Here is a 24,434-nt window from a genome sequence, read left to right as displayed (position 1 = left end):
AAAACCTACAGCACAACACAAAGCTGTGCCGAATACGTTCTTACCTTAGAAATTACCTAGGGTTACCCGTAGCCCTCTTTTTTTCTAAGTGCCCATTCCACGCACTCACCACTCTCTGCATAAAAAACTTACCCCTGATAGCTCCTCTGTACTTACTCCCAAGCACCATAAACCTGTGCCCTCTTGTGGCAGCCATTTCAGCCCAGGGAAAAAGCCTAGACACATCCACATGATCAATGCCTCTCATCATCTTATACAGCTCTATCAGGTCACCTCTCATCCTCCGTCGCTCCAAGGAGAATAGGCCGAGTTCACTCAACTTGTTTTCATAAGGCATGCTCCCCAATCCAGGCAACGTCCTTGTAAATCTCCTCTGCACCCTTTCTATGGTTTCCACATCCTTCCTGCAGTGAGGCGGCCAAAACTGAGCACAGTGCTCCAAGTGTGGTCTGACCGGGGTCCTATATAGCTGCAACATTACCTCTTGGCTCCTAAATTCAATCCCCCAATTGATGAAGGCCAATGCACCATACGTCTTCTTAACCACAGAGTCAACCTGCGCAGTAGCTTTGAGTGTCCTATGGACTCAGACCCCAAGATCCCTCTGATCCTCCACACTGCCAAGAGTCTTACCATTGATACTATATTCTGTCATCATATTTGACCTACCAAAATGAACCACTTCACACTTATCTGGGTTGAATTCCATCTGACACTTCCCAGTCCAGTTTTGCATTCTATCAATGTCCCACTGTAACCCCTGACAGCCCTCCACACTATCCACACCACCCCCAACCTTTGTGTCATCAGCAAATTTACTAACCTATCCCTCCACTTCCTCATCCAGGTCATTTATAAAAATCACAAAGAGTAGGCGTCACAGAACAGATCCCTGAGACACACACTGGTCACCAACCTCCATGCAGAATATGACCCGCCTACAACCACTCTCTGCCTTCTGTGGGCAAGCCAGTTCTGGATCCACAAAGCAATGCCCCCTTGAATCCCATGCCTCCTTACTTTCTCAATAAGTCTTGCATGGGGTACCTTATCAAATGCCTTGCTGAAATCCATATACACTACATCTACTGCTCTACCTTCATCAATGTGTTTAATCACATCCTCAGAAAATTCAATCAGGCTCAAAAGGCATGACCTGCCTTTGACAAAGTAATGCTGACTATTCCTAATCATATTATGCCTCTCCAAATGTTCATAAATCCTGCCTCTCAGGATCTTCTCCATCAACTTACCAACCACTGAAGTAAGACTCATTGGTCTGTAATTTCCTGGGCTATCTCTACTCCCTTTCTTGAATAAGGGAACAACATCTGCAACCCCCCAATCCTCCGGAACATCTCCCATCCCCATTGATGATGCAAAGATCATCGCCAGAGGCTCAGCAATCTCCTCCCTCACCTCTCACAGTAGCCTGGGGTACATCTCGTCTGGTCCCAGTGACTTATCCAACTTGATGCTTTCCAAAAGCTCAAACACATCCTCTTTCTTAATATCTATATGTTCAAGCTTTTCAGTCCACTTTAAGTTATCCCTACAATTGCCAAGACCCTTTTCTGTAGTGAATACTGAAGAAAAGTATTCATTAAGTACCTTCGCTATCTCCTCCGGTTCCATATACACTTTTCCACTGTCACACTTGATTGGTCCTATTCTCTCACATCTTATCCTCTTGCTCTTCACGCTTATCCTCTTGCTCTTCAAATCTTCAGAAAGAGGTGACATAGGATCAGAAGAAGTAGAATACTTGTGGGTAGAGCTAAGAAACTGCAAAGGTAAAAGACCCTGATGGGAGTTTCATAAAAACCTCTGAACAGTATCCAGGATGTGGGATACGAATTACAAGGGGAGATAGGAAAGGCATGTAGGTAGATTTGGAAAATCAAGTTGGTGCTGAATCCCGAGATAGAATTTGTAGAATGCCTACGAGACGGATTTTTGGAGCAGCTTGTGGTTGAACCCACTAGGGAAAAGGCAATTCAGGATTGGGTGTTGGGTGATGAACCAGATTTGATTAGAGAGCTTAAGGTAAAGGAACCCTTGGGAGACAGTGATCACAATTTAATAGAATTCATCCTAAAGATACAGTCAGAAGATAAAGTAGAGTAAAGGGAATTACAAGGCATGACGAAGGAGTGGCCAAAGTTCATTGGAAGGGGTCACTAGCAAGGATGATGGCAGAACGGCAATGGTTGGAGTTTCAATGGGCAATTCAGAAGGCCAGAATGGATACATCCCAAAGATGAAAAAGTATTCTAAGGGAAGATGAGGCAACCGGGGCAGATGAGGGAAGTCAAAGACAACATTAGATTCTGGAATGGTTCTGGGGGACGGGTAAAAACTGCAAATGTCACTCCACTCTATAAGAAGGAAGGGAGGCAGAACAAAGGAAATTTTGGCTTGTTATCCTGAATTCAGTGGTTGGAAAAATGTTGGAGTCTATTATCAAGGATGAGGTTTCAGGTTACTTGAATAAGCCAAAGTCAACATGGTTTTCTGAAGGGGAAATCCTGCCTGACAAATCTGCTGGATTTTTTTTCAGGAAATAACAAGCAGGATACACAAAGGAGAGTCAGTAGATGTTGATTATTTGGATTTTCAGAAGGCCTTTGACAAGGTGCTGCACATGAGACTGCTTAACAAGTTAAGAGCCCATGGTATTACAGGAAAGATACTATCATGGATAGAAGATTGGCTGATTGGGAGGAAGCAATGAGTGGGAATAAAAGGGGCCTTTTCTGATTGGCTGCCAGTGCCTAGAGGTGTTCCACAGGGGTTGGTATGAAGATAGGTGGAGGGGCAGGTTGTGTCGAGGAAGTCTGCAGAAGGACCAAGACAGATTGGCCAAATGGGCAAAATAGTGGCAGTAGAACACAGTGTTGGGAAGTGTATGGACATAGACGTTGGTAGAAGGAAAAAGATGTGGACTATTTTCTAAATGGGGAGAAAATTCAAAACATCAGAGGTGCAAGGGGACTTGGGAGTCCTTGTGCAAGATTCCCTGAAGGTTGACTTTCATACTGAGTCAGTGGTGAGGAAGGCAAGTACAGTGTTAGCATTCATTTTGAGAGGACTAGAATATAAAAGCAAAGATGTATCACAAGGGTTTATAAGACTTTATAAGGCATTGGTCACACTTCACTTGGAGTACTGTGAGCGGTTTTGGGCCTCTTATCTTAGAAAAGATGTGCTGGCTTTGGAGAGGGTCCAGAGAAGGTTCACAAGAATGATTCCAGTTGATTTATGAGGAGCATTTGATGGTTCTGGGCCTGTACTCACTGGAGTTTAGAAGAATGAGGGGGTGGGGATCTCATTAAAACTTATTGAATATAGGTAGAGTGGATGTGCAGAGATGTTGTCTATAGCAGGTGAGTCTAGAACGAGAGGGCACAACCTCGGAATAGAGGGATGTCCATTTAGTACAGAGATGAGGAGGAATTTCTTTAGCCAGAGGGTGCTGAATCAGTGAAATTCATTGCCACAGACAGCTATGGAGGCTAGGTCATTTAGTATATTTAAAGTGGAGGTTAATATGTTCTTGATTAGCCAGGACATCAAAGGTTACAAGTAGAAGGCAGAGGTACAGGATTGAATCAGAAAATAAGTTAGCCACAATGCAATGGTGGAGAACTCTTGATAGACCAAATAGCCCCAACTATGTTCTTATGTCTTATGGTCTTAAAAAATTTAATCTTCAATTTAGGGAGAGTAGGAATGTAATCCTGCCTTTGCCTCCAGAGTATTTCTCTCATAACCCAATCTTGGATTATGAAAATCAAAAGAAAACATGAAGGAGCATCTATTTTCTTTTTTTTGTTAAGATTCCTACAATATCTAAGTATAGCTCCACCAGTCATTCCTCTACCTCCAACACCCATCCCTCCACCATGGTCCAGAACAAGCCCCACCTCCCCCGTAGAAGAAGACTGTAAGTGGTTTTGCAAAATGACAGAAATTGGTTTCAGTCAGTGGTTTTAAAATAAGAAATAAGTTGTGTTGTACAAAGATTCAGCAAATTGACGAGTACGTCACCACTTACAACTACTTTATCTTAGTGCTCAAGAGCAGAAACATCAGCCTAACTCAAAATAATGTGGCTGGGCAATTGAGGCCTGATCTCTGTTTTCCTCCTTCCTTCTGAAAGTTATTCCTGAGCGGTTCAGTCTCCATCTCGGTACGGGGGGCTACTCAGAGGAAGGGAGCAGGAGGAAATGCTTTGTTGCGCTTACCTTCTTGATATTGTTAATGTGCATGGTCCCCGAGGGCTGTGTGGGATTCTGCTAAAATATTATTGACAGGAAGAATAGTGTAAAGTGTTGAATGCAGTCTGCTCATAATTCCCCATGCCACCCCGCCCACTCAACTGGTGTCTCGCCCTAACTTTCCCTCTATTTGATGCCATTTGCCTCCCGTGTCCTTCTCCATTGAAACGTGTACTGCTGGACCCTGGGCCCGCTGCCGCGGGAGGGTCCTTGCTGTTGATAAAGCCAGGATACGCCTTCTTGCCTGTAGCAGGGTGAGGGGCCAGCGAGTAATCAGTGGCTCAGTGTGGAGCAGTTAGAAGGTTCCCTCTTGGTGAGCAGCAAGTGATTCACACATTCTGGCCACCTTCCAACAAGAAGGAAAACGTTGCAAGTTAGAAACATTCCTTAAAAGCAGCTGCCTTATCTAAGTGCTCTTTAAGTGGATAAGAGCAAAGCTAGCAGCTTTGTCTCAAACATCAAGAGGATGCAGTTAATCACATCCACTGAAGTGTAATCAGTACTTCTACTACTTGACGTGTCATTGCATGCATTAGACAGGTAACTGTCCGTCAGCGATCACTCCAGAGATCTGAAGATGAGCTTCAGTGTGACATAAATATCTGAGTTAAGCACTCCCTCTCACCATTATCAGCTGGTAGAAATATTCAAGATGCAAAGTGAGTTACTTTGTGGCACAAATTGGAAAACTTTAATTTTTCATCTTAATTACCTAACTCAGGCAAAGCGTATGTGATTAAATGCTTCTGCCGTTAGGATATCCTGCAACCCAGTGGCGCTTATCCACATTATGCATCTTTTAGCTCTAAGAGATTCTGTGAGTTTTGAAGTTTGAATTAGCCTTTACATCTTCTGTCTTTGTGTTTTTGTGATATTCAAGCAAAAAAAAGGCAATATGTCCAAACCAATGGTCGGGAATCTTGTCCTGGTTTCAGAGAGGGACACTGACAAAAGTAAAACTGTTCCCCACTGGTGCACCGACTATAAACACAAAAATTAATGGACAATTTGGCTGTCTTGTATAAATTGAATCACCAGTCAGAGCAACCAGGCAATGCAGCCCTATTACTTTTGCCTTAATTGCAAAATAAAAACTAGTTGAGTGGTGTCATGTTTTTGTACGGAGTTTTTAATGATCATGTCATGTGACAGGCAGTATTTAAGTGCAGTTGTTCATAAATCCAGAAATAAATGTCCCACCATCCAACCACACCTTTTAGGGCTCAAGGCTTGGATAACATGAGCTCTGCTGATCTAAGTACTTTGTTGTTGCTAACGAACAAAATGACAGCGATGCTCCTGCATTGTATCAGTTGACACCATGTTACTTTACAGTTCTTTCAATAAATTAGAATCTTTCACCAAAGAACAAAACCTGATACCGAGGCTGAAGGCACACTGGTTCAGAACCTGCAGTTAGATGTAACATATCAGGTCTTGCCACTGATCTTGAAGAAAGCTCTCCACGAAGATTGAGCCAATACAAACTTCTCATTTTCTGATGCCTACTTCTGCCAGGTTGTTCATTGTTCATTCAGCAATTTTATATCATCAGTAAAAAATTTTCCAGCAAGCTTTGAAACAAAAGGCACACTTTTAATGAACTTTTCTTACCATCTAGATTGCAAAATAAAGATGAAAACATTCAGTATTGTTTAAAAAGGAATCAAACCCCACTACCACACATATTGAACTTTTAATGTCTCTTATATTTACAAATAATTGTGAAAGGGTTTTTGAAATAGTTTGCTAAGTGGTAATTACGTTCTGTAAGTAGCTAAAATCCCACGTAACTAAATACATGATCTTCAGAGTATTTCACAGGAAGAATATTCATACCAATTCAAGTGACTTCAGATTCCATTGAGGAAGAGTGAAGATCATTCAGTGGAACTGTGGTCTATCACTGACAGCAATTTTAGGATTCATTAAACTATGAGTTTAGGAAAAAAGTTAAAGTTGTTTGTTTCAGAAAAAAATTATGGCAACACTAATTACATTGACTTATACTGACAACACTAATGCTACTGACTTTTCCTGCTGACTGTCAAATACACAAGAAACATACATTTTCCCTCTTTGGCAAGATTGTGAGTGAGTGAGTGAGTTTGTGTTGCCTAAAGGACTTCATTCTGTGACCAGTGGGAACCGGTTAAAAGTAAAATATATTTCATTTTTGTGCTCTGGCTCTTCCAGAAGCCTCACTGGTTAAAGCAAGAATGAATTAAGGTCCACAGGAGGGAAACTAAACTGCTAATAAAAGCAGCGGAATATGCAGAGTGAATTGTTCGCCCCTCATGTCTCGTGATGGACTCCTGCTGTCGCTCTAGTAGAAGGTCTGTAAACAAGCCCTTGAATGGTACTGAAACAGTCACCTGCTCCATACAAGCCTACTGAGGTGGATGTAGTGGGGGCTGAGTTCTTCTCAAGATGGACATCTTCCTGTCCCCGTCATCACAGATACACTGCAGCTCTTCAGAAGTGGAAATCTTTTGGGAGATGGAGACATGTTGTCTGTTTTACTAACAGCTGTTCCCAAGTAGGGTAAAAACTGGACATTAAAGGACTTAGCAGCTGAAAATGAGCTTAGGACTGAACCCTGAGAATTTTCAATGGGAGATATTTTTTCTAATTAGCCGAAAGTATCCAGTGGTTTAAGTGTTTTATTTATAATAGTCTTACTTTTTAAAATAAATTAAAGATGTTTATTTGTAATTTCCCCTCATTCATGTAAGCCCTATATTCGAGGAAGATGTAGCTTCTGTGATGGAAGTTGAGATGGAAGAAGTCAACAAATGGATGGGCAGCATGAAAGAAAAATGTAAGTGAACAAACAAACAACATGTCCGCACAGTCATACTGTACCTGTTTAAAAATCTACCCTTCTGGGAAAATGAGGGGGCATGGTTCCACACCTTACAAAGAAACACTCATTCCCAATGACTTCTCTGGCCTTCTCTTACACTCAACTCCACAGCCACCCTTTTCCCCTTCTCTCTGTCCCATTTCCTTATAACGCTTTGCCCCTTTCTACTCCAAAGCCCTCACTTAATTCTTCATTAGTCCTTGGGGAATTTCTTTATGTTTATGGAAGTTTCATTCTAATAAACAGGGAAGACCATAAGATTATCCCCTTCCTCCAGGCTTGAGCTATTTATAGTACTAATGTGTGCTTCTGCCTTGTCTGATAAATATGTTTCTGAATCGTTTCAGCTCATCAAGAAAATTCATTAGACACCAGCAAAGACAAAAATTAAAATGCAGGTCAGTGTTCACTAGTTTTAATTCTGAAAGCTAATTATTTGTATTTCTCAGTAGAAATATTAAATTTACAGAGTTTCATTTAAACAAGTGATGCATAGATTTTTATTTTAAAAAGCCGTACAGTGAAATGTATAATAATAGTTTTAATCATCTGATACTACTACACTTATAGTGTCACGCCACAACAAGTCACGACAGGAAGTGGTATTGAATAAAGCTGCAGCATAAACAAAAGAGAGCTAAAGTACCAGAGTATCAGCGAGCCAGTGAAAAAGGATCTAAGTAGCACGCAAATGATTCATTTCTTCTTGGCAATCAGAATAAAGAAAGCATTGGGATTTAGTTTGATAATAACTATAACAATAGCTATGATATATTGATATCTTGACACAGCTTACATTATTGATAGCTGAAATAATGAAAGACTGCACTGCAACGTTTTATTATTAATATACAGATATCACAGTGGCCACTTTATTAGGTACACCTATACACCTGCTAGTAATGCAGATATCTAATCAGCTAATGATGTCACAGCAACACAATGCAGAAAAGCATGCAGACATGGTCAAGAGGTTCAGTTGTTGTTCAGCCCAAACATCAGAACAGGAAAAAAATGTGATCGAAGTGACTTTGACTGTGGAACGATTGTTGGTGCCAGACAGGGTGGTTTGAGTATCTCAGAAACTGCTGATCTCCTGGGATTTTCATGCACAGCAGTCTCTAGCGTTCACAGAGAATGGTGCAAAAGACAAAAATCATCCAGTGAGTGGCAGTTCTGTCAGCGAAAGTGCATCGTTCATGAGAGAGGTCAGAGGAGAATGGCCTGACTGGTTTGAACTGACAGAACGGCAACAGTAACTCAACTAACCACACGTTACAACAGTGGTGTGCAGAAGAACATCTCTGAACGCACAACACGTCAGACCTTGAGGTGGATGGGCTATGGCAGCAGAGGGCCATGAACATATTCAGAGGCCACATAATTAGATACAGAAGGCACTTAATAAGGTGCATGTGTCTCAGCAACTAGTACATTTTATTTACATAATGTTTCCTTCAAAACTACATAACAAAGGAAAAGTTTACTTTTTAAATAATGGCACATTCTAGTAAGAGCTCCTGTGAGTTTCCTAAACTGAAAATATCATGAATTAGTGAGAATTAATTAAAATTTCCTGTTTCGTTAAATTTCCCTAGTGTCAGTGAACATTCTATCTTCAGTTAAAAATTCAGAAACCTGTACTTAGAAGTGGGGGGTTGTTGAGTCCCATGAGAACAATGGATAATGTGAAGTAGAAGTGATGCTTTCTCTTCTCCAATGCATTCAACCTCCATATGGAGCTTCACACAGGAAGAGACAAAAAGAAATGAGAGTAGAGAAGAGGATATGGAGCATCATGCAACTGTCACTGGGATTATATGATCAATATTTTTGAGCCAGTGGGTATACTTAATTTTAATTCCAAAATTCTATTGAGTTTATGGCGATTGGGAATTGATAAGAAGACAACTACAATGGGACCTCTTGACATACCTGAATCTCACTAATCCATAATGTTATATTCCTTCTGCAGGGATTTTGAACAGCTCTTTTGGAATTTAAGATAAATGGAGTTATGTGGCAGAGAAACAAGCTGTCCAGCCCAACTGATGGCGGTCAAGATTGCGCCTGTGTACAATGCTCCTTTGGTCGACAACTTCTGGATAGATCATGAAACAATATATTTCACTTCTTTTACGTCTTTTCCATTTGCTTTTCATCTTGAATGTGAATCTGGGGCTGTTGGAGACTGTAATTCGCTGTCTGGAGATCGTTTGGGTGTTCCAGCGCTCTACAGTCTCCAAGAGGATTCCAGGAGGCAGAGGTGGCGAGCGCGGGCAGGCTGTGGTACGGGACATGAGCCGATGTCTGACTCTATTTCGCTGATTAAAGCTTCCATTATTCGCCGATTAAAGTGATGAGGGAGATTGAAACATAGAGGTGAATGCAGAAGTTTGGAGATGGTTTGGGTTCTTCAGCACTCTGCAGTCTCCAAGAGGATTCAGGGAGACAGAGGCAGTGTGCATTAACCTTGTTATGGGCAGGCTGTGGGATGGGGCGCGAGCCAACATTTGACTCCAATTTGACAATTAAAGTTTCCATTGTTCACCGATTAAAGCGACAAGGGAGATTGAAGTATCGAGGTAAGTGCAGAGGGTGAACACCGACTACCTGTCTTTTGATCACTAAGGATCACTCTGCTATGCCACTGGAGAGGGGAGAACCTGCTACTGTGTCCAAAGAACGTCACCCAGGTTTTCTGCGTTTTGGATGTGGACTTGGACTATAGACTTTTTTTGCAGTCATAGTTTTTTTATATTGTGTTTTTTTGCCCGATCTTTCTAGTTCCTTTTTGTTCATGGGGAGGGGGATTTTGGGGGGGGCGGAGCTGATGTGCCTGTTCCATTTTTGCTCATTTTTTGTGCGGGGAGGGGATTTTTCGGGGTTGATGACTGTACTGCCTTTCTTTTCTTTCTTCGTTTCATGACTACCTGGAGAAGAAGTATTTCAGAGTTCTATTCTTTGATAATAAATGAGCATTTGAACCTTTGAACTCATCCATGCTGACCAAGATGTCCACCTGCACTAGTCCCATTTGCCTGTGTCTGGCCTGTATCCCTCTCTGACTCTCCAATCCATGTTCCCGTCCAAATGTGTTTTAAACATTATAATTGTTCCCAGCTCCCTCTGGCATCTTGTTCCATACACCCATCACCCTCTGTGTGAAAGAGTTACTCCTCAGCTTCCTTTTAAATCTTTCCCCTCTCACTCTAAATCAATGTCCTCTAGTTGTGGACTCCCCCACCAGATAAAAGACCTTAGACTTTATATACATCTAACCCTCAAAATATCACACATCATTTTCCTCAAATCCAGGAAATAAAGCCCCAGCCTATCCAGTCTCTGTATAAGTCAGGTCCTCCAGTACCAGTAACCTTGCCATGAATCATTTCGGCATCCTTCCCCGCTTAATTTAAAAATAAAATAATTATATTTTGAATCAAGAATCTCTTGAGCCAAGACATGTGGTTAATCCACAGCAGAGATAACCTACCAGAAGATAAACAAAACTCATGAAGGTTCCACACACAACACAAACAACAGGAATTCTGCAGATGCTGGAAATTCAAGCAACACACATCAAAGTTGCTGGTGAGCGCAGCAGGCCAGGCAGCATCTCTAGGAAGAGGTACGGTCGACGTTTCAGGCCAACACCCTTCGTCAGGACTAACTGAAAGAAGAGTTAGTAAGAGATTTGAAAGTGGGAGGGGGAGGGGGAGATCCAAAATGATAGGAGAAGACAGGAGGGGGAGGGATGGAGCCAAGAGCTGGACAGATGATTGGCAAAAGGGATATGAGAGGATCATGGGATGGGAGGTCCGGGGAGAAAGATGGCGGTGGGGGGGAAACCCAGAGGACGGGCAAGGGGTGTATTCAGAGGGACAGAGGGAGAAAAAGGAGAGTGAGAGAAAGAATGTGCGTATAAAAATAAATAACGGATGGGATACGAGAGGGAGGTGGGGCATTAGCGGAAGTTAGAGAAGTCAATGTTAATCACGAAGGTTCCTATGAGCAGCTCCAGACAAAAACAGACATGCAGTCTGGAAGGGAAAACGAGTCTTTCCTGGTGAAATTAACATGAAAATAATAGTTGGAGCACCGCAGCGATCGGAGAGGATGAGTGAGTGACCATGTTATTACCCAAGGGCAGGGCTTCCTTACGTTCTTAATCCTATGGCCCCTTAAAGGTCACTGAGGGAACACGGACCCCACATTGGGAACCCCTGGTGTAGCGAACACGGACCCAGGTTGGGAACCCCTGGTGTAGGGAGCACACACCCCAAGTTGTGAAACCCTGGTCTAGGGAATACGGACCCAGGTTAGAAACCCCTGGTGTAGGGAACACAGACCCTGTGTTGGAAACCCCTGATCTAGCGAACACAGACCCCAGGTTGGGAACCCCTGGTCTAGGGAACACAGACCCTGTGTTGGAAACCCCCGGTGTAGGGAACACAGACCCCAGGTTGGGAACCCCTGATGTAGGGAACACGAACCCAGGTTTAGAACCCCTGGTGTAGGGAACACGGAACCAGATTGCAAACCCCTGGTCTGGGGAACATGGACCCAGGTTGGGAATCCCTGGTGAAGGGAACACGGACCCCGGTTGGCAATCCCTGGTCTGGGGAACATGGACCCAGGTTGGGAATCCCTGGTGAAGGGAACACGGACCCCGGTTGGGAACCCCTGGTGTAGGGAGCACAGAGCTCAGGTTGTGAACCCCTGGTCTAGGGAACACGGACCCCGGTTGGGAACTCCTGGTCTAGGGAACACAGACCCAGGTTGAGAACCCCGGGTCTAGGGAACACAGAACCAGGTTGGGAACCCCTGGTGTAGGGAACACAGACCCCAGGTTGTGAACCCCTAGTCTACGGAACACAGACCCCGGTTGGGAACTCCTGGTCTGGGGAACACGGACCCAGGTTGGGAACCTCGGGTCTAGGGAATACAGACCAAGGTTGGGAACCCCTGGTATAGGGAACACAGAACCAGGTTGGGAACCCCTGGTGTAGGGAACACAGTACCAGGTTGGGAACCATGGTGTAGGGAACACGAACCCAGGTTGGGAGCCCCTGGTGTAGGGAACACAGACCCCAGGTTGTGAATCCCTACTCTACGGAACACGGACCCCGGTTGGGAACTCCTGGTCTGGGGAACACGGACCCAGGTTGGGAACCTCGGGTCTAGAGAATACAGACCAAGGTTGGGAACCCCTGGTATAGGGAACACAGAACCAGGTTGGGAACCCCTGGTGTAGGGAACACAGTACCAGGTTGGGAACCATGGTGTAGGGAACACGAACCCAGGTTGGGAGCCCCTGGTGTAGGGAACACAGACCCCAGGTTTTGAACTCCTGTCTAGGGAACACGGACCCAGGTTGGGAACCTCTGGTGTAGGGAACAGAGACCCCACGTTAGGAACTGCTGGTCAAGGGAACACGGACCCCTGGTTGGGAACCCCTAGTCTAGGGAACACGGACCCTGTGTTGGGAACCACTGGTGTAGGGAACACGGACCCCGGTTGTGAACTCCTGGCATAGGGAACACAGACCCCAGTTTGGAAACCCATGGCGTAGGGAACACAGACACCAGTTGGGAATCCCTGGTCTGGGGAACACGGACCCACAGTTTGGAACCCCGGGTCTAGGGAACATGGACCCTGTGTTGGAAACCCCTGGTCTAGGGAACACGGACGCCAGATTGTGAACCCCTGGTGTAGGGAACACAGACCCCAGGTTGGGAACCCCTGGTCTAGGGAACACAGACCCCAGGTTGGGAACCCCTAGTCTAGGGAACACGGACCCAGGTTGGGAACCCTTGGTGTAGGGAACACGGACCCAGGTTGGGAACCCCTGGTGTAGGGAACACGGAAACTGTGTTGGGAACCCTGGTGTAGGGAACACGGACCCAGGTTGGGAGCCCCTGGTGTAGGGAACACAGACCCCAGGTTTTGAACTCCTGTCTAGGGAACACGGACCCAGGTTGGGAACCCCTGGTGTAGGGAACAGAGACCCCACGTTGGGAACTGCTGGTCAAGGGTACACGGACCCCTGGTTGGGAACCCCTAGTCTAGGGAACACGGACCCTGTGTTGGGAACCACTGGTGTCGGGAACACGGACCCCGGTTGTGAACCCCTGGCGTAGGGAACACAGACCCCAGTTTGGAAACCCATGGCATAGGGAACACAGACACCAGTTGGGAATCCCTGGTCTGGGGAACACGGACCCACAGTTTGGAACTCCGGGTCTAGGGAACACAGACCCAGGTTGGGAACCCCTGGTGTAGGGAACACAGAACCCGCATTGAGAACCCCTGGTGTAGGGAACACGGACCCAGATTGGGAACCCCTGGTGTAGGGAACACAGAACCCGCGTTGAGAACCCCTGGTGTAGGGAACACGGATCTAGGTTAGGAACCCCTGCTGTAGGGAACCCGGACCCTGTGTTGGGAACCCCTGGTCGAGGGAACACAGACCCAGGTTGGGAACCCCTGGTCTAGGGAACACATTCCCTGTGTTGGAAACCACTGGCCAAGGGAACACGGACCCAGGTTGGGAATCCCTGGTCTGGGGAATACGGACTCAGGTTGCGAATCCCTGGTGTAGGGAACACGGACCCCGGTTGGGAACCCCTGGTCTAGGGAACACGGACCCAGGTTAGAAACCCCTGGTGTAGGGAAGACAGACCCAGGTTAGGAACCACTGGTGTAGGGAAGACAGACCCAGGTAAGGAACCCCTGGTGTAGGGAACATTGACCCTGTGCTGGGAACCCCTGGTGTAGGGAACACAGAACCCGCGTTGAGAACCCCTGGTGTAGGGAACACGGATCTAGGTTAGGAACCCCTGCTGTAGGGAACCCGGACCCTGTGTTGGGAACCCCTGGTCGAGGGAACACAGACCCAGGTTGGGAACCCCTGGTCTAGGGAACACATTCCCTGTGTTGGAAACCACTGGCCAAGGGAACACGGACCCAGGTTGGGAATCCCTGGTCTGGGGAATACGGACTCAGGTTGCAAATCCCTGGTGTAGGGAACACGGACCCCGGTTGGGAACCCCTGGTCTAGGGAACACGGACCCAGGTTAGGAACCCCTGGTGTAGGGAAGACAGACCCAGGTTAGGAACCACTGGTGTAGGGAAGACAGACCCAGGTAAGGAACCCCTGGTGTAGGGAACATTGACCCTGTGCTGGGAACCCCTGGTGTAGGGAACACGGACTCCACATTGGGAACCCTGGTGTAGAGAACACAGACCCAGATTGGGAACCCCTGGTGTAGGGAACACAGAACCCGCGTTGAGAACCCCTGGTGTAGGGAACACGGATCTAGGTTAGGAACCCCTGCTGTAGGGAACCCGGACCCTGTGTTGGGAACCCCTGGTCGAGGGAACACGGACCCAGGTTGGGAACCCCTGGTCTAGGGAACACATTCCCTGTGTTGGAAACCACTGGCCAAGGGAACACGGACCCAGGTTGGGAATCCCTGGTCTGGGGAATACGGACTCAGGTTGCGAATCCCTGGTGTAGGGAACACGGACCCCGGTTGGGAACCCCTGGTCTAGGGAACACGGACCCAGGTTAGGAACCCCTGGTGTAGGGAAGACAGACCCAGGTTAGGAACCACTGGTGAAGGGAAGACAGACCCAGGTAAGGAACCCCTGGTGTAGGGAACACGGACTCCACATTGGGAACCCCGGTGTAGAGAACACAGACCCCGCGTTGGGAACACCCGGTGTAGGGAACACAGACCCAGGTTGGGAACCCCCGGTGTAGGGAACACAGACCCAGATTGGGAACCCCTGGTGTAGGGAACACGGACCCTGTGTTGGGAACCCCTGGTCTAGGGAACACGGACCCAGGTTAGGAACCCCTGGTCTAGGGAACACAGACCCAGGTTGGGAACCCTTGGTGTGGGGAATACGGACCCCCGGTTGGGAACCCCTGGTGTAGGGAGCACAGAGCCCAGGTTGTGAACCCCTGGTCTAGGGAACACGGACCCCGGTTGGGAACTCCTGGTCTAGGGAACACGGACCCAGGTTGAGAACCCCGGGTCTAGGGAACACGGACCCAGGTTGGGAACCCCTGGTATAGGGAACACAGAACCAGGTTGGGAACCCCTGGTGTAGGGAACACGGACCCAGGTTGGGAGCCCCTGGTCTAGGGAACACATTCCCTGTGTTGGAAACCACTGGACAAAGGAAACACGGACCCAGGTTGGGAATCCCTGGTCTGGGGAATACGGACTCAGGTTGCGAATCCCTGGTGTAGGGAACACGGACCCCGGTTGGGAACCCCTGGTCTAGGGAACACGGACCCAGGTTAGGAACCCCTGGTGTAGGGAAGACAGACCCAGGTTAGGAACCCCTGGTGTAGGGAAGACAGACCCAGGTAAGGAACCCCTGGTGTAGGGAACACTGACCCTGTGTTGGGAACCCCTGGTGTAGGGAACACGGACTCCACATTGGGAACCCCGGTGTAGAGAACACAGACCCCGCGTTGGGAACACCCGGTGTAGGAAACACAGACCCAAGTTGGGAACCCCCGGTGTAGGGAACACAGACCCAGATTGGGAACCCCTGGTGTAGGGAACACGGACCCTGTGTTGGGAACCCCTGGTCTAGGGAACACGGACCCAGGTTAGGAACCCCTGGTCTAAGGAACACGGACCCAGGTTAGGAACCCCTGGTCTGGGGAAGATGGACCCAGGTTGGGAATCCCTGGTGAAGGGAACACGGACCCCAATTGGCAGCCCCTGGTCTAGGGAACACAGACCCAGGTTGCGAACCCTTGGTGTGGGGAATACGGACCCCCGGTTGGGAACCCCGGCTGTAGAGAGCACAGAGCCCAGGTTGTGAACCCCTGGTCGAGGGAACACGGACCCAGGTTGAGAACCCCGGGTCTAGGGAACACGGACCCAGGTTGAGAACCCCGGGTCTAGGGAACACGGACCCAGGTTGGGAACCCCTGGTATAAGGAACACAGAACCAGGTTGGGAACCCCTGGTGTAGGGAACACGGACCCAGGTTGGGAGCCCCTGGTGTAGGGAACACAGACCCCAGGTTGTGAACCCCTAGTCTACGGAACACAGACCCCGGTTGGGAACTCCTGGTCTGGGGAACACGGACCCAGGTTGGGAATCCCGGGTCTAGGGAATACAGACCCCGGTTGGGAACCCCTGGTATAGGGAACACAGAACCAGGTTGGGAACCCCTGGTGTAGGGAACACGGACCCAGGTTGGGAGCCCCTGGTGTAGGGAACACAGACCCCAGGTTTTGAACTCCTGTCTAGGGAACACGGACCCAGGTTGGGAACCCCTGGTGTAGGGAACAGAGACCCCACGTTGGGAACTGCTGGTCAAGGGAACACGGACCCCTGGTTGGGAACCCCTAGTCTAGGGAACACGGACCCTGTATTGGGAACCACTGGTGTCGGGAACACGGACCCCGGTTGTGAACCCCTGGCGTAGGGAACACAGACTCCAGTTTGGAAACCCATGGCGTAGGGAACACAGACACCACTTGGGAATCCCTGGTCTGGGGAACACGGACCCAGGTTAGGAACCCCTGGTGTAGGGAAGACAGACCCAGGTTAGGAACCACTGGTGTAGGGAAGACAGACCCAGGTAAGGAACCCCTGGTGTAGGGAACACGGACCCAGGTTGGGAACCCCTGGTGTAGGGAACACGGACCCAGGTTAGGAACCCCTGGTGTAGGGAACACGGACCCCAGGTTGGGAACCCCGGTGTAGGGAACACAGACCCCACGTTGGGAACCCCCGGTGTAGGGAACACAGACCCAGGTTGGGAGCCCCTGGTGTAGGGAACACAGAACCCACGTTGAGAACCCCTGCTGTAGGGAACACGGAAACTGTGTTGGGAATCCCCAGTGTAGGGAACACAGACCCAGATTGGGAACCCCTGGTGTAGGGAACATGGATCTAGGTTAGGAACCCCTGCTGTAGGGAACCCGGACCCTATGTTGGGAACCCCTGGTCTAGGGAACACGGACCCAGGTTGGGAAACCCTGGTGTAGGGAACACAGACCCCAGGTTGGGAACCCCTGGTCTAGGGAACACAGACCCTGTGTTGGAAACCACTGGCCAAGGGAACACGGACCCAGGTTGGGAATCCCTGGTCTGGGGAATACGGACTCAGGTTGCGAATCCCTGGTGTAGGGAACACGGACCCAGGTTGGGAACCCCTGGTCTAGGGAACACAGACCCAGGTTGGGAACCCCTGCTGTAGGGAACACAGACCCCGAGTCGGGAACCCCTGGTGTAGGGAACACGGACCCAGGTTAGGAACCCCTGGTGTAGGGAAGACAGACGCAGGTTAGGAACCCCTGGTGTAGGGAAGACAGACCCAGGTAAGGAACCCCTGGTGTAGGGAACACTGACCCTGTGTTGGGAACCCCTGGTGTAGGGAACACGGACTCCACATTGGGAACCCTGGTGTAGAGAACACAGACCCCGCGTTGGGAACCCCTGGTGTAGGGAACACAGAACCCACATTGAGAACCCCTGGTGTAGGGAACACGGACCCAGGTTAGGAACCCCTGGTGTAGGGAACACAGACCCAGGTTGGGAACCCCCGGTGTAGGGAACACAGAACCCGTGTTGAGAACTCCTGGTGTAGGGAACACGGATCTAGGTTAGGAACCCCTGCTGTACGGAACCCGGACCCCGAGTTGGGAACCCCTGGTGTAGGGAACACGGACCCAGGTTAGGAACCCCTGGTGTAGGGAACACTGACCCTGTGTTGGGAACCCCTGGTGTAGGGAACACGGACTCCACATTGGGAACCCCGGTGTAGAGAACACAGACCCCGCGTTGGGAACCCCTGGTGTAGGGAACACAGACCAGGTTAGGAACCCCTGGTGTAGGGAACATGGACCCTGTGTTGGGAAGCCCTGGTCTAGGGAACACGGACCCAGGTTAGGAACTCCTGGTGTAGGGAACATGGACTCAGGTTGGGAACCCCCGGTGTAGGGAACAGAGAACCCGCGTTGAGAACCCCTGCTGTAGGGAACACGGACCCTGTGTTGGGAACCCCCGGTGTAGGGAACACAGACCCAGATTGGGAACCCCTGGTGTAGGGAACACGGACCCTGTGTTGGGAACCCCTGGTCTAGGGAACACAGACCCAGATTGGGAACCCCTGGTGTAGGGAACACGGACCCTGTGTTGGGAACCCCTGGTCTAGGGAACACGGACCCAGGTTAGGAACCCCTGGTGTAGGGAACATGGACCCAGGTTGGGAACCCCTGGTGTAGGGAGCACAGACCCCAGGTTGTGAACCCCTGGTCTAGGGCAGGGGTCCCCAACCTTTTCTGCACTGCGGCAAGGTTTCATATTGACAATATTCTTGCGGATCAGCTAACCGGGGGGGGGGGAGGTGGAGGGGGGGTTTACCCCGAGAGTCTACAATGACCATGAAGACTTGCGCGGGCACCAGTGTGCATGTGCATGCATGTACATGCTGATTTTTTCTACAAATCATTTTTGATGATTCTGTGGGGGTGGGTGTTAATCACGACTGGAATATAGGTGATAAGTGGCTAATACACTCAATTTAATTTCTAAATGGGTTTATCTAACGAATTTAATATTAAACACACAGCGCATATTTTCCTCGCATGAATATAGTGATAAGTCAATTATCAGGGGAGGACAGGGGAGCTTGAAGTAAGTGTTGAACGAACTTCCAGTAAAAGTGGTAGAGGCAGGTTCGATATTGTCATTTAAAGAAAAACTGGATAGGTATATGGACAGGAAAGGAATGGAGGGTTATGGGCTGAGTGCGGGTCGGTGGGGGTTCGGCACAGACTAGAAGGGCAGAGATGGCCTGTTTCCGTGCTGTAATTGTTATATGCTTATATAAGTAAGTCAATAGCATCATAACATTTTAAGTAACGTTTGGATATTAAACACACAACACATATTTTCCCTGTATGAACAGATAAAATCATTACAACACACCAATATCGCTGAATCAGTGGGAGCCCTGGGCTTGTTTCCCTGCAACAAGACGGCCCTATCGAGGGGTGATGGGAGACAGTGATACTCGAAGGGGGTTCCTTATGTCCAGTCTATTCCGCAATTTAGTTTTCGTTGCATTCATTGCAGAGATATGTTGGAAATGGAAGTAACTTTTTCAGTACTTTCGTGGCTATCTCAGGATATTTAGCCTTGACTTTGATCCAGAATGCCAGCAGAGATGTTATGTCAAACATACTTTTCAGCCCGCCTCTAGCAGGCTCTAGGAGTTGATCTTCTTCCCGCGCTGACATGGATGACGCGCGGGTAATGACCTCGCATGAGTAATGGCTCAACCGTGGGCGTGACAGGGAATGAGGAAAGGTGCAGCTAACTCCTATCGCCAAATCATATCATTTCCTCGTGGCCCGGTAGCGCATGCTTTGCGGCCCGGTGGTTGGGGACTGCTAGTCTAAGGAACACAGAACCAGGTTGGGAACCCCTGGTGTAGGGAACATAGACCCCGGTTGGAAATCCCTGGTCTGGGGAACACGGACCCCTGGTTGGGAACCCCTGGTGTAAGGAACACAGACCCCACATTGGGAAACCCTGGTCTGGGGAATACGGACCCAGGTTGGGAATCCCTGGTCTGGGGAACACGGACCCCCGGTTGGGAACCCCTGGTGTAGGGAACACGGACCCCAGGTTATGAACCCCTGGTCTAGGGAACACGGACCCAGGCTGAGAACCCCTGGTGTAGGGAACACGGACCCCAGGTTGTGAACCCCTGGAGTAGGGAACACAGACCCCAGTTTGGGAACACATGGCATAGGGAACATAGACCCCGGTTGGGAATCCCAGGTGTAGGGAACACGGACCCCCAGTTGGGAACCCCTGGTGTAGGGAACACAGACCCCACATTGTGAACCCCTGGTGTAGGGAACACGGACCCAGGTTGGGAATCCCTGGTCTGGGGAACATTGACCCAGGTTGGGAATCCCTGGTCTGGGGAACACAGACCCCCAGTTGGGAACCCCTGATGTAGGGAACACGGAACCAGGTTGGGAACCCCTGGTGTAGGGAACACGGACCCAGGTTGGGAACCCCTAGTCTAGGGAACATGGACCCAGGTTGGGAACCTCTGGTGTAGGGAACACAGACCCCACGTTGGGAACACAGACCCCACATTGGGAACGCCTGGTGTAGGGAACACGGACCCCATGTTGGGAACCCCTGGTGTAGGGACCACAGACCCAGGTTGGGAACCCCTGGTGTAGGGAACACAGACCCTGCGTTGGGAACTCCTGGTGTAGGGAACACTGACCCAGGTTGGGAACCCCTGGTGTAGGGAACACGGACCCAGGTTGGGAACCCCTGGTGTAGGGAATGCGGACCCCAGATTGTGAAGCCCTGATGTAGGGAACACAGACCCCGGTTGGGAACCCCTGGTCTAGGGAACACGGACCCCGGTTGGGAACCCCTGGGTGAGGGAACACGTGAGCCTAGAAACTGGATTTCATTCTATGTTTAGCACACTAAGCTGTCAACACCTTTCCTGCAAATGTAACTGGACTTCACACCAACAATCCCCTCTAATCCCCTAAAAAGGCACTACAGCTACTGAAGCTCCCCTTTATAACTACCCATCTCCGGGCGTGCCTGACAGTGTGCTTGGGACAGTCCCAATCCAGCCTTACTGCAGCAGGCATCAGAAGTACAAGTGAAGCAGCAGTTTGGTGAACGTATCTACCGGTCCCCCGCCCATCCACAAGCTCTCCATGATGAAAAGAACCTTGCTCAGATTCGGTAGAGCTCTGACTGTAAGGGAATGTGACAATGATTGGGGCCCAGTTACTTGTGATTTGGGTCCGTCAGCCTTCAGGTTGGGATGTTGACAGAATGGTGGAGTGGTTTGTGGACCACCAGGTGATTGCTCTTTTACCTTGCTGACCACCTGAGAAATGGCCTAGTGTTCACATTCAGCACACTGATGTACCCCATGAGGGGTTGGGTCACTTCCCAGCTCACCTTGTTCCACAGCCCAGAATCCCAGAATGCTCCATCACACACCTTTGGCCACCGGTCCCAGGCCAGCCTGGCTAGGGAAGATGCTTTAGCACTCTCTTTGGATGTAGGAGGGTGAGTGAAGAGTAAGCAAAAAGTTCTGAAGCTGTCCCTTCTGTTGTAACTGTGAACAAAATCACCAGAGAGACACAGTAGCTAGTGGATATAGAAGAGTTTGTTATGGCAAAATCGAGCAGGAAGCATTCTAATTTGAGACACTCTTTGAAGAGGAGACTTGCTCAACCCAATATTACATGATAGCTTTATATGCTAAAGATCAAATGTAACTGCAGGACAATTCTACAGTCACAATACATCTGCAATGCTTCCTCTGAATTACATATAGTTTTCAAACAGCTCCTTCAGACCAACACTTCAGACACCCAAAATGAATGTTCAGCTCCCACCAACTCTAGGCGGCATTCATGCATTTGCAGGCATCTGAAGTCTAATTATTCTGAGCTGCATTTTAAATCCAGTTGCAGTCCACATTCAAATCTGAAGATTGGTTGCTGGTGAAATTAATATTTGCTATATACCCTAACTCCCTCTAATAACATTGAGAACAACAAAGTAATCTACTGTGATCCTGGTTACCTTGAAACTGTTGGTAAGTGAAACCCTTGAGCTCCACTTTATATGGGTAAGAGTACAAATAGATGTACGATTATGGTGGCATCATTGGATTTGCATCTGACATTGAAAACGTATCTGGTACACCGACATGAATAGTTCAAGATATGCCTGATTTCATCGGTGAATAATCAGCGGCATATTCTACTTCAAATTCAGTTTTTTAAAATCAAAAAATGTGTGTCACATATCACTAGGAGACAATAGAGTGTGCGTAGAGAGAGATTACAAAAGATGAATGGGGCAGTCAGAATGTTCTGTGCTCTGCACATCATTAGGAGACAGTGGAGTGTGCATAATTAGGCATTTGGGAATGTCCAATAAAAAGGTTTAAGTGGAGCGGTCATTGTGTGAGTGGGCCAGTGTAAGAGCGCGGAGTTCAGTTTTCTTTCTTACTTATTGCATGTTTAGTGCAGTGTGGATGCCCGGCAGGATACTCGCATGCTCCCCTTGCGGGATGTTGCCTCTTGGAGCCAGAGTCAGGGACATCTCAGCGTGAGCAGCCGGAGGTCGTGGTCCACATCAGTACCAATGACATGGATGGAAAGGGTAATGAGGTCCTGCAAAGTGAGCTCTCGGGTTAGGTACACATGTGTGTGGAGCCAGAAATAGCGAGATCATCCAGCTTAACTGGTAGATAAGGAAACAGTGCAGGAGAGAGGGCTTTGGAGCTTTCTTCCAGGGAAGGCGAGACTCATATAGGCAGGGCAATTCACACCTGAACAGGAGAGGGACTAATCTCCTTGCAAGAATGTTTGCTTGTGCTCCTTCAGGGGGTGGGGGGGGGGGGTGGAAGGTAAACTAGAACTGCAGGGCAATGGGAACCAGAACAGATAGTGGAGTGGTTGTGGAGAAAGATGTTGTTAAGTCTACATACAAAGTCAGGAACCGAAAGGTTGTGCATAGTGGGTCTAATGCTCTGAGTTGTGTATATTGCAATGCAAGGAGTATTGTAGGAGAAGTAAAAGCAGATTAGTCCAGGGTTTGGATTAGCACATGGAATTATGTCATTGTAGCTATTAGTAAGATCTTGTTGCCGGATGGGCAGGACTGTTAGCTTGAAGTTCAGGGGTTCCATTAATTTAGACGTGATAGAGCGGGAGGGATTACAGGAGGAGGGTGGCATTACTAGTTAGAGAAAGTGTGACAACAATGCTCAGACAGGACAGAGTGGAGAGCTCATCTACTGAGGCCCTAATATAAATATGCGAACATTAACCAAGGGGTTCATAGATCCCAGGTTGGGACACCTGCACTCGAGTGTAGGAGAAAGAGGGGTGAATTGATAAAGGTATACAAAATGATAATGGGTAAATGCAAGCAGGCTTTTCCCACTGAGGTTGGGTGAGAGAGGTCATGGGTTAGGGGCGAAAGGTGAAGTGTTTAGGGGGAACTTATTCACTCAGATGATGGTGACAGGGTGGAACAGGCTGCCTGCGGAAGTGGTTAATTTGCGTTCAATTTCAACATTCAACAGGAATTTGGATGGGTGCATAATGGGAGAGGGATAGAGGGCTATGTTCCAGATGTAGGTCGATGGGACTAGGCAAATTAGTAGTGCAGCACAGAATAGATGGGCCAAAGGGCCTCTTTCTGAGCTAAGACTCTGACTCTAAAAATTGTGGTTGCAGAAAAGCTGAAATAGAAACAAAGGTTGCTGGAAGAACACAGCAGGTCAGGCAGCATCTGTAGAAAGAGAAACATTTTGGATCAAAGCAGAAGGCTCTTAAGTCAGTTTATCATCATTTGTGCATTAAAAAAACAGATGCTACTTTCTCAACTGTGAAAGTTACAGGAAGCCAACCAGTATGGACATGAGCTGCAATGAGGACAGCAGAGTCAACACTCACAAAATGTGTCCGTGTGCTGTTCACTTCTCTAATCTGTGGTTTTCCTTTCTCTCCATCCATTAGTTTACTTCCTTCATTTCTTTCCACAAGAAGTTTTGGTTTGTCCTCTCTCCAAAACCACATGCCACGAGGGTGATCTCACCCTTGTCCTTGAACTTGGAGCTCGGAAACCACTTGTCTGAGATGTATGAGAAGGTGGCCTGGTTTGCTGCGTCTTCACAGATCACCTTCCCTCCTCCTCACCACCTCAGCCCCTACCAGACCCTCCCCACAAAGGGATCCCTGAGATTAGAGAGACAGCACAGCGGGTAAGAGTGAAACAGTGTTTTGCTTCCATTTCCCCTTCCTCTCCTCAATCCTGTCATGTTTTGAGTAACAACAGACAGTGATCTAGATACAGTGTATCATTTGAGAATTCATCTTGGTGATTCAAAAGAATGTGAGAAAGACCTGGAGGAATTGTTCTCACTACCATTTGGTTAAATTAGATTCTTCACAACAAATTGATACTTCACTAACCAAGGACAGCAAAATGATAAACTGCCACCGAGACTAATACTTGCACGGGCAGAGGTAACTGCGTGCAAAGTTTTACTATAACGTTCTGTACTGACTTTTCAAAAATGGGAAGTATTCTAATATAATCATCAGTAACCCACGTGACACGGCTTTGTTCTTCATTTTCTGAAAAATTCAAGGTTCTGACAGCATTCTTTTTATAGCTTTGTTTCCATCGTAATTACTTAAAGGAATGACAGTCTTGACAGCCCTC

At 48.3% G+C, this 24,434-nt stretch overlaps 1 protein-coding gene across 3 annotated transcripts in view; it reads left to right on the top strand.

The window, feature by feature from the left end:
- The window catches only part of LOC134344915 (transmembrane protein 154-like), a 75,008-nt gene extending 65,041 nt beyond the window's left edge, over nucleotides 1-9,967 (top strand). For 2 of the 3 annotated variants that reach the window (XR_010017564.1, XM_063045050.1), the window contains exons 4-6: nucleotides 7,016-7,101; nucleotides 7,494-7,544; nucleotides 9,122-9,966. Coding sequence is in view for 2 of the 3 variants with exons in the window: in XM_063045050.1 (XP_062901120.1) it covers nucleotides 7,016-7,101; nucleotides 7,494-7,537 (130 nt within the window). In the remaining variant the exon portion in view is untranslated. Of the gene's footprint in view, nucleotides 1-7,015; nucleotides 7,102-7,493; nucleotides 7,545-9,121 lie in introns of all 3 variants that reach the window. The other variant, XM_063045051.1, reaches the window with a different exon arrangement.
- The last annotated feature ends 14,467 nt before the right edge of the window (nucleotides 9,968-24,434 follow it).

Source organism: Mobula hypostoma, chromosome 4 (assembly GCF_963921235.1).
Source record: "Mobula hypostoma chromosome 4, sMobHyp1.1, whole genome shotgun sequence".
Lineage (NCBI taxonomy): Eukaryota > Metazoa > Chordata > Chondrichthyes > Myliobatiformes > Myliobatidae > Mobula > Mobula hypostoma.
This window is presented reverse-complemented; position numbering and strand designations above follow the sequence as displayed.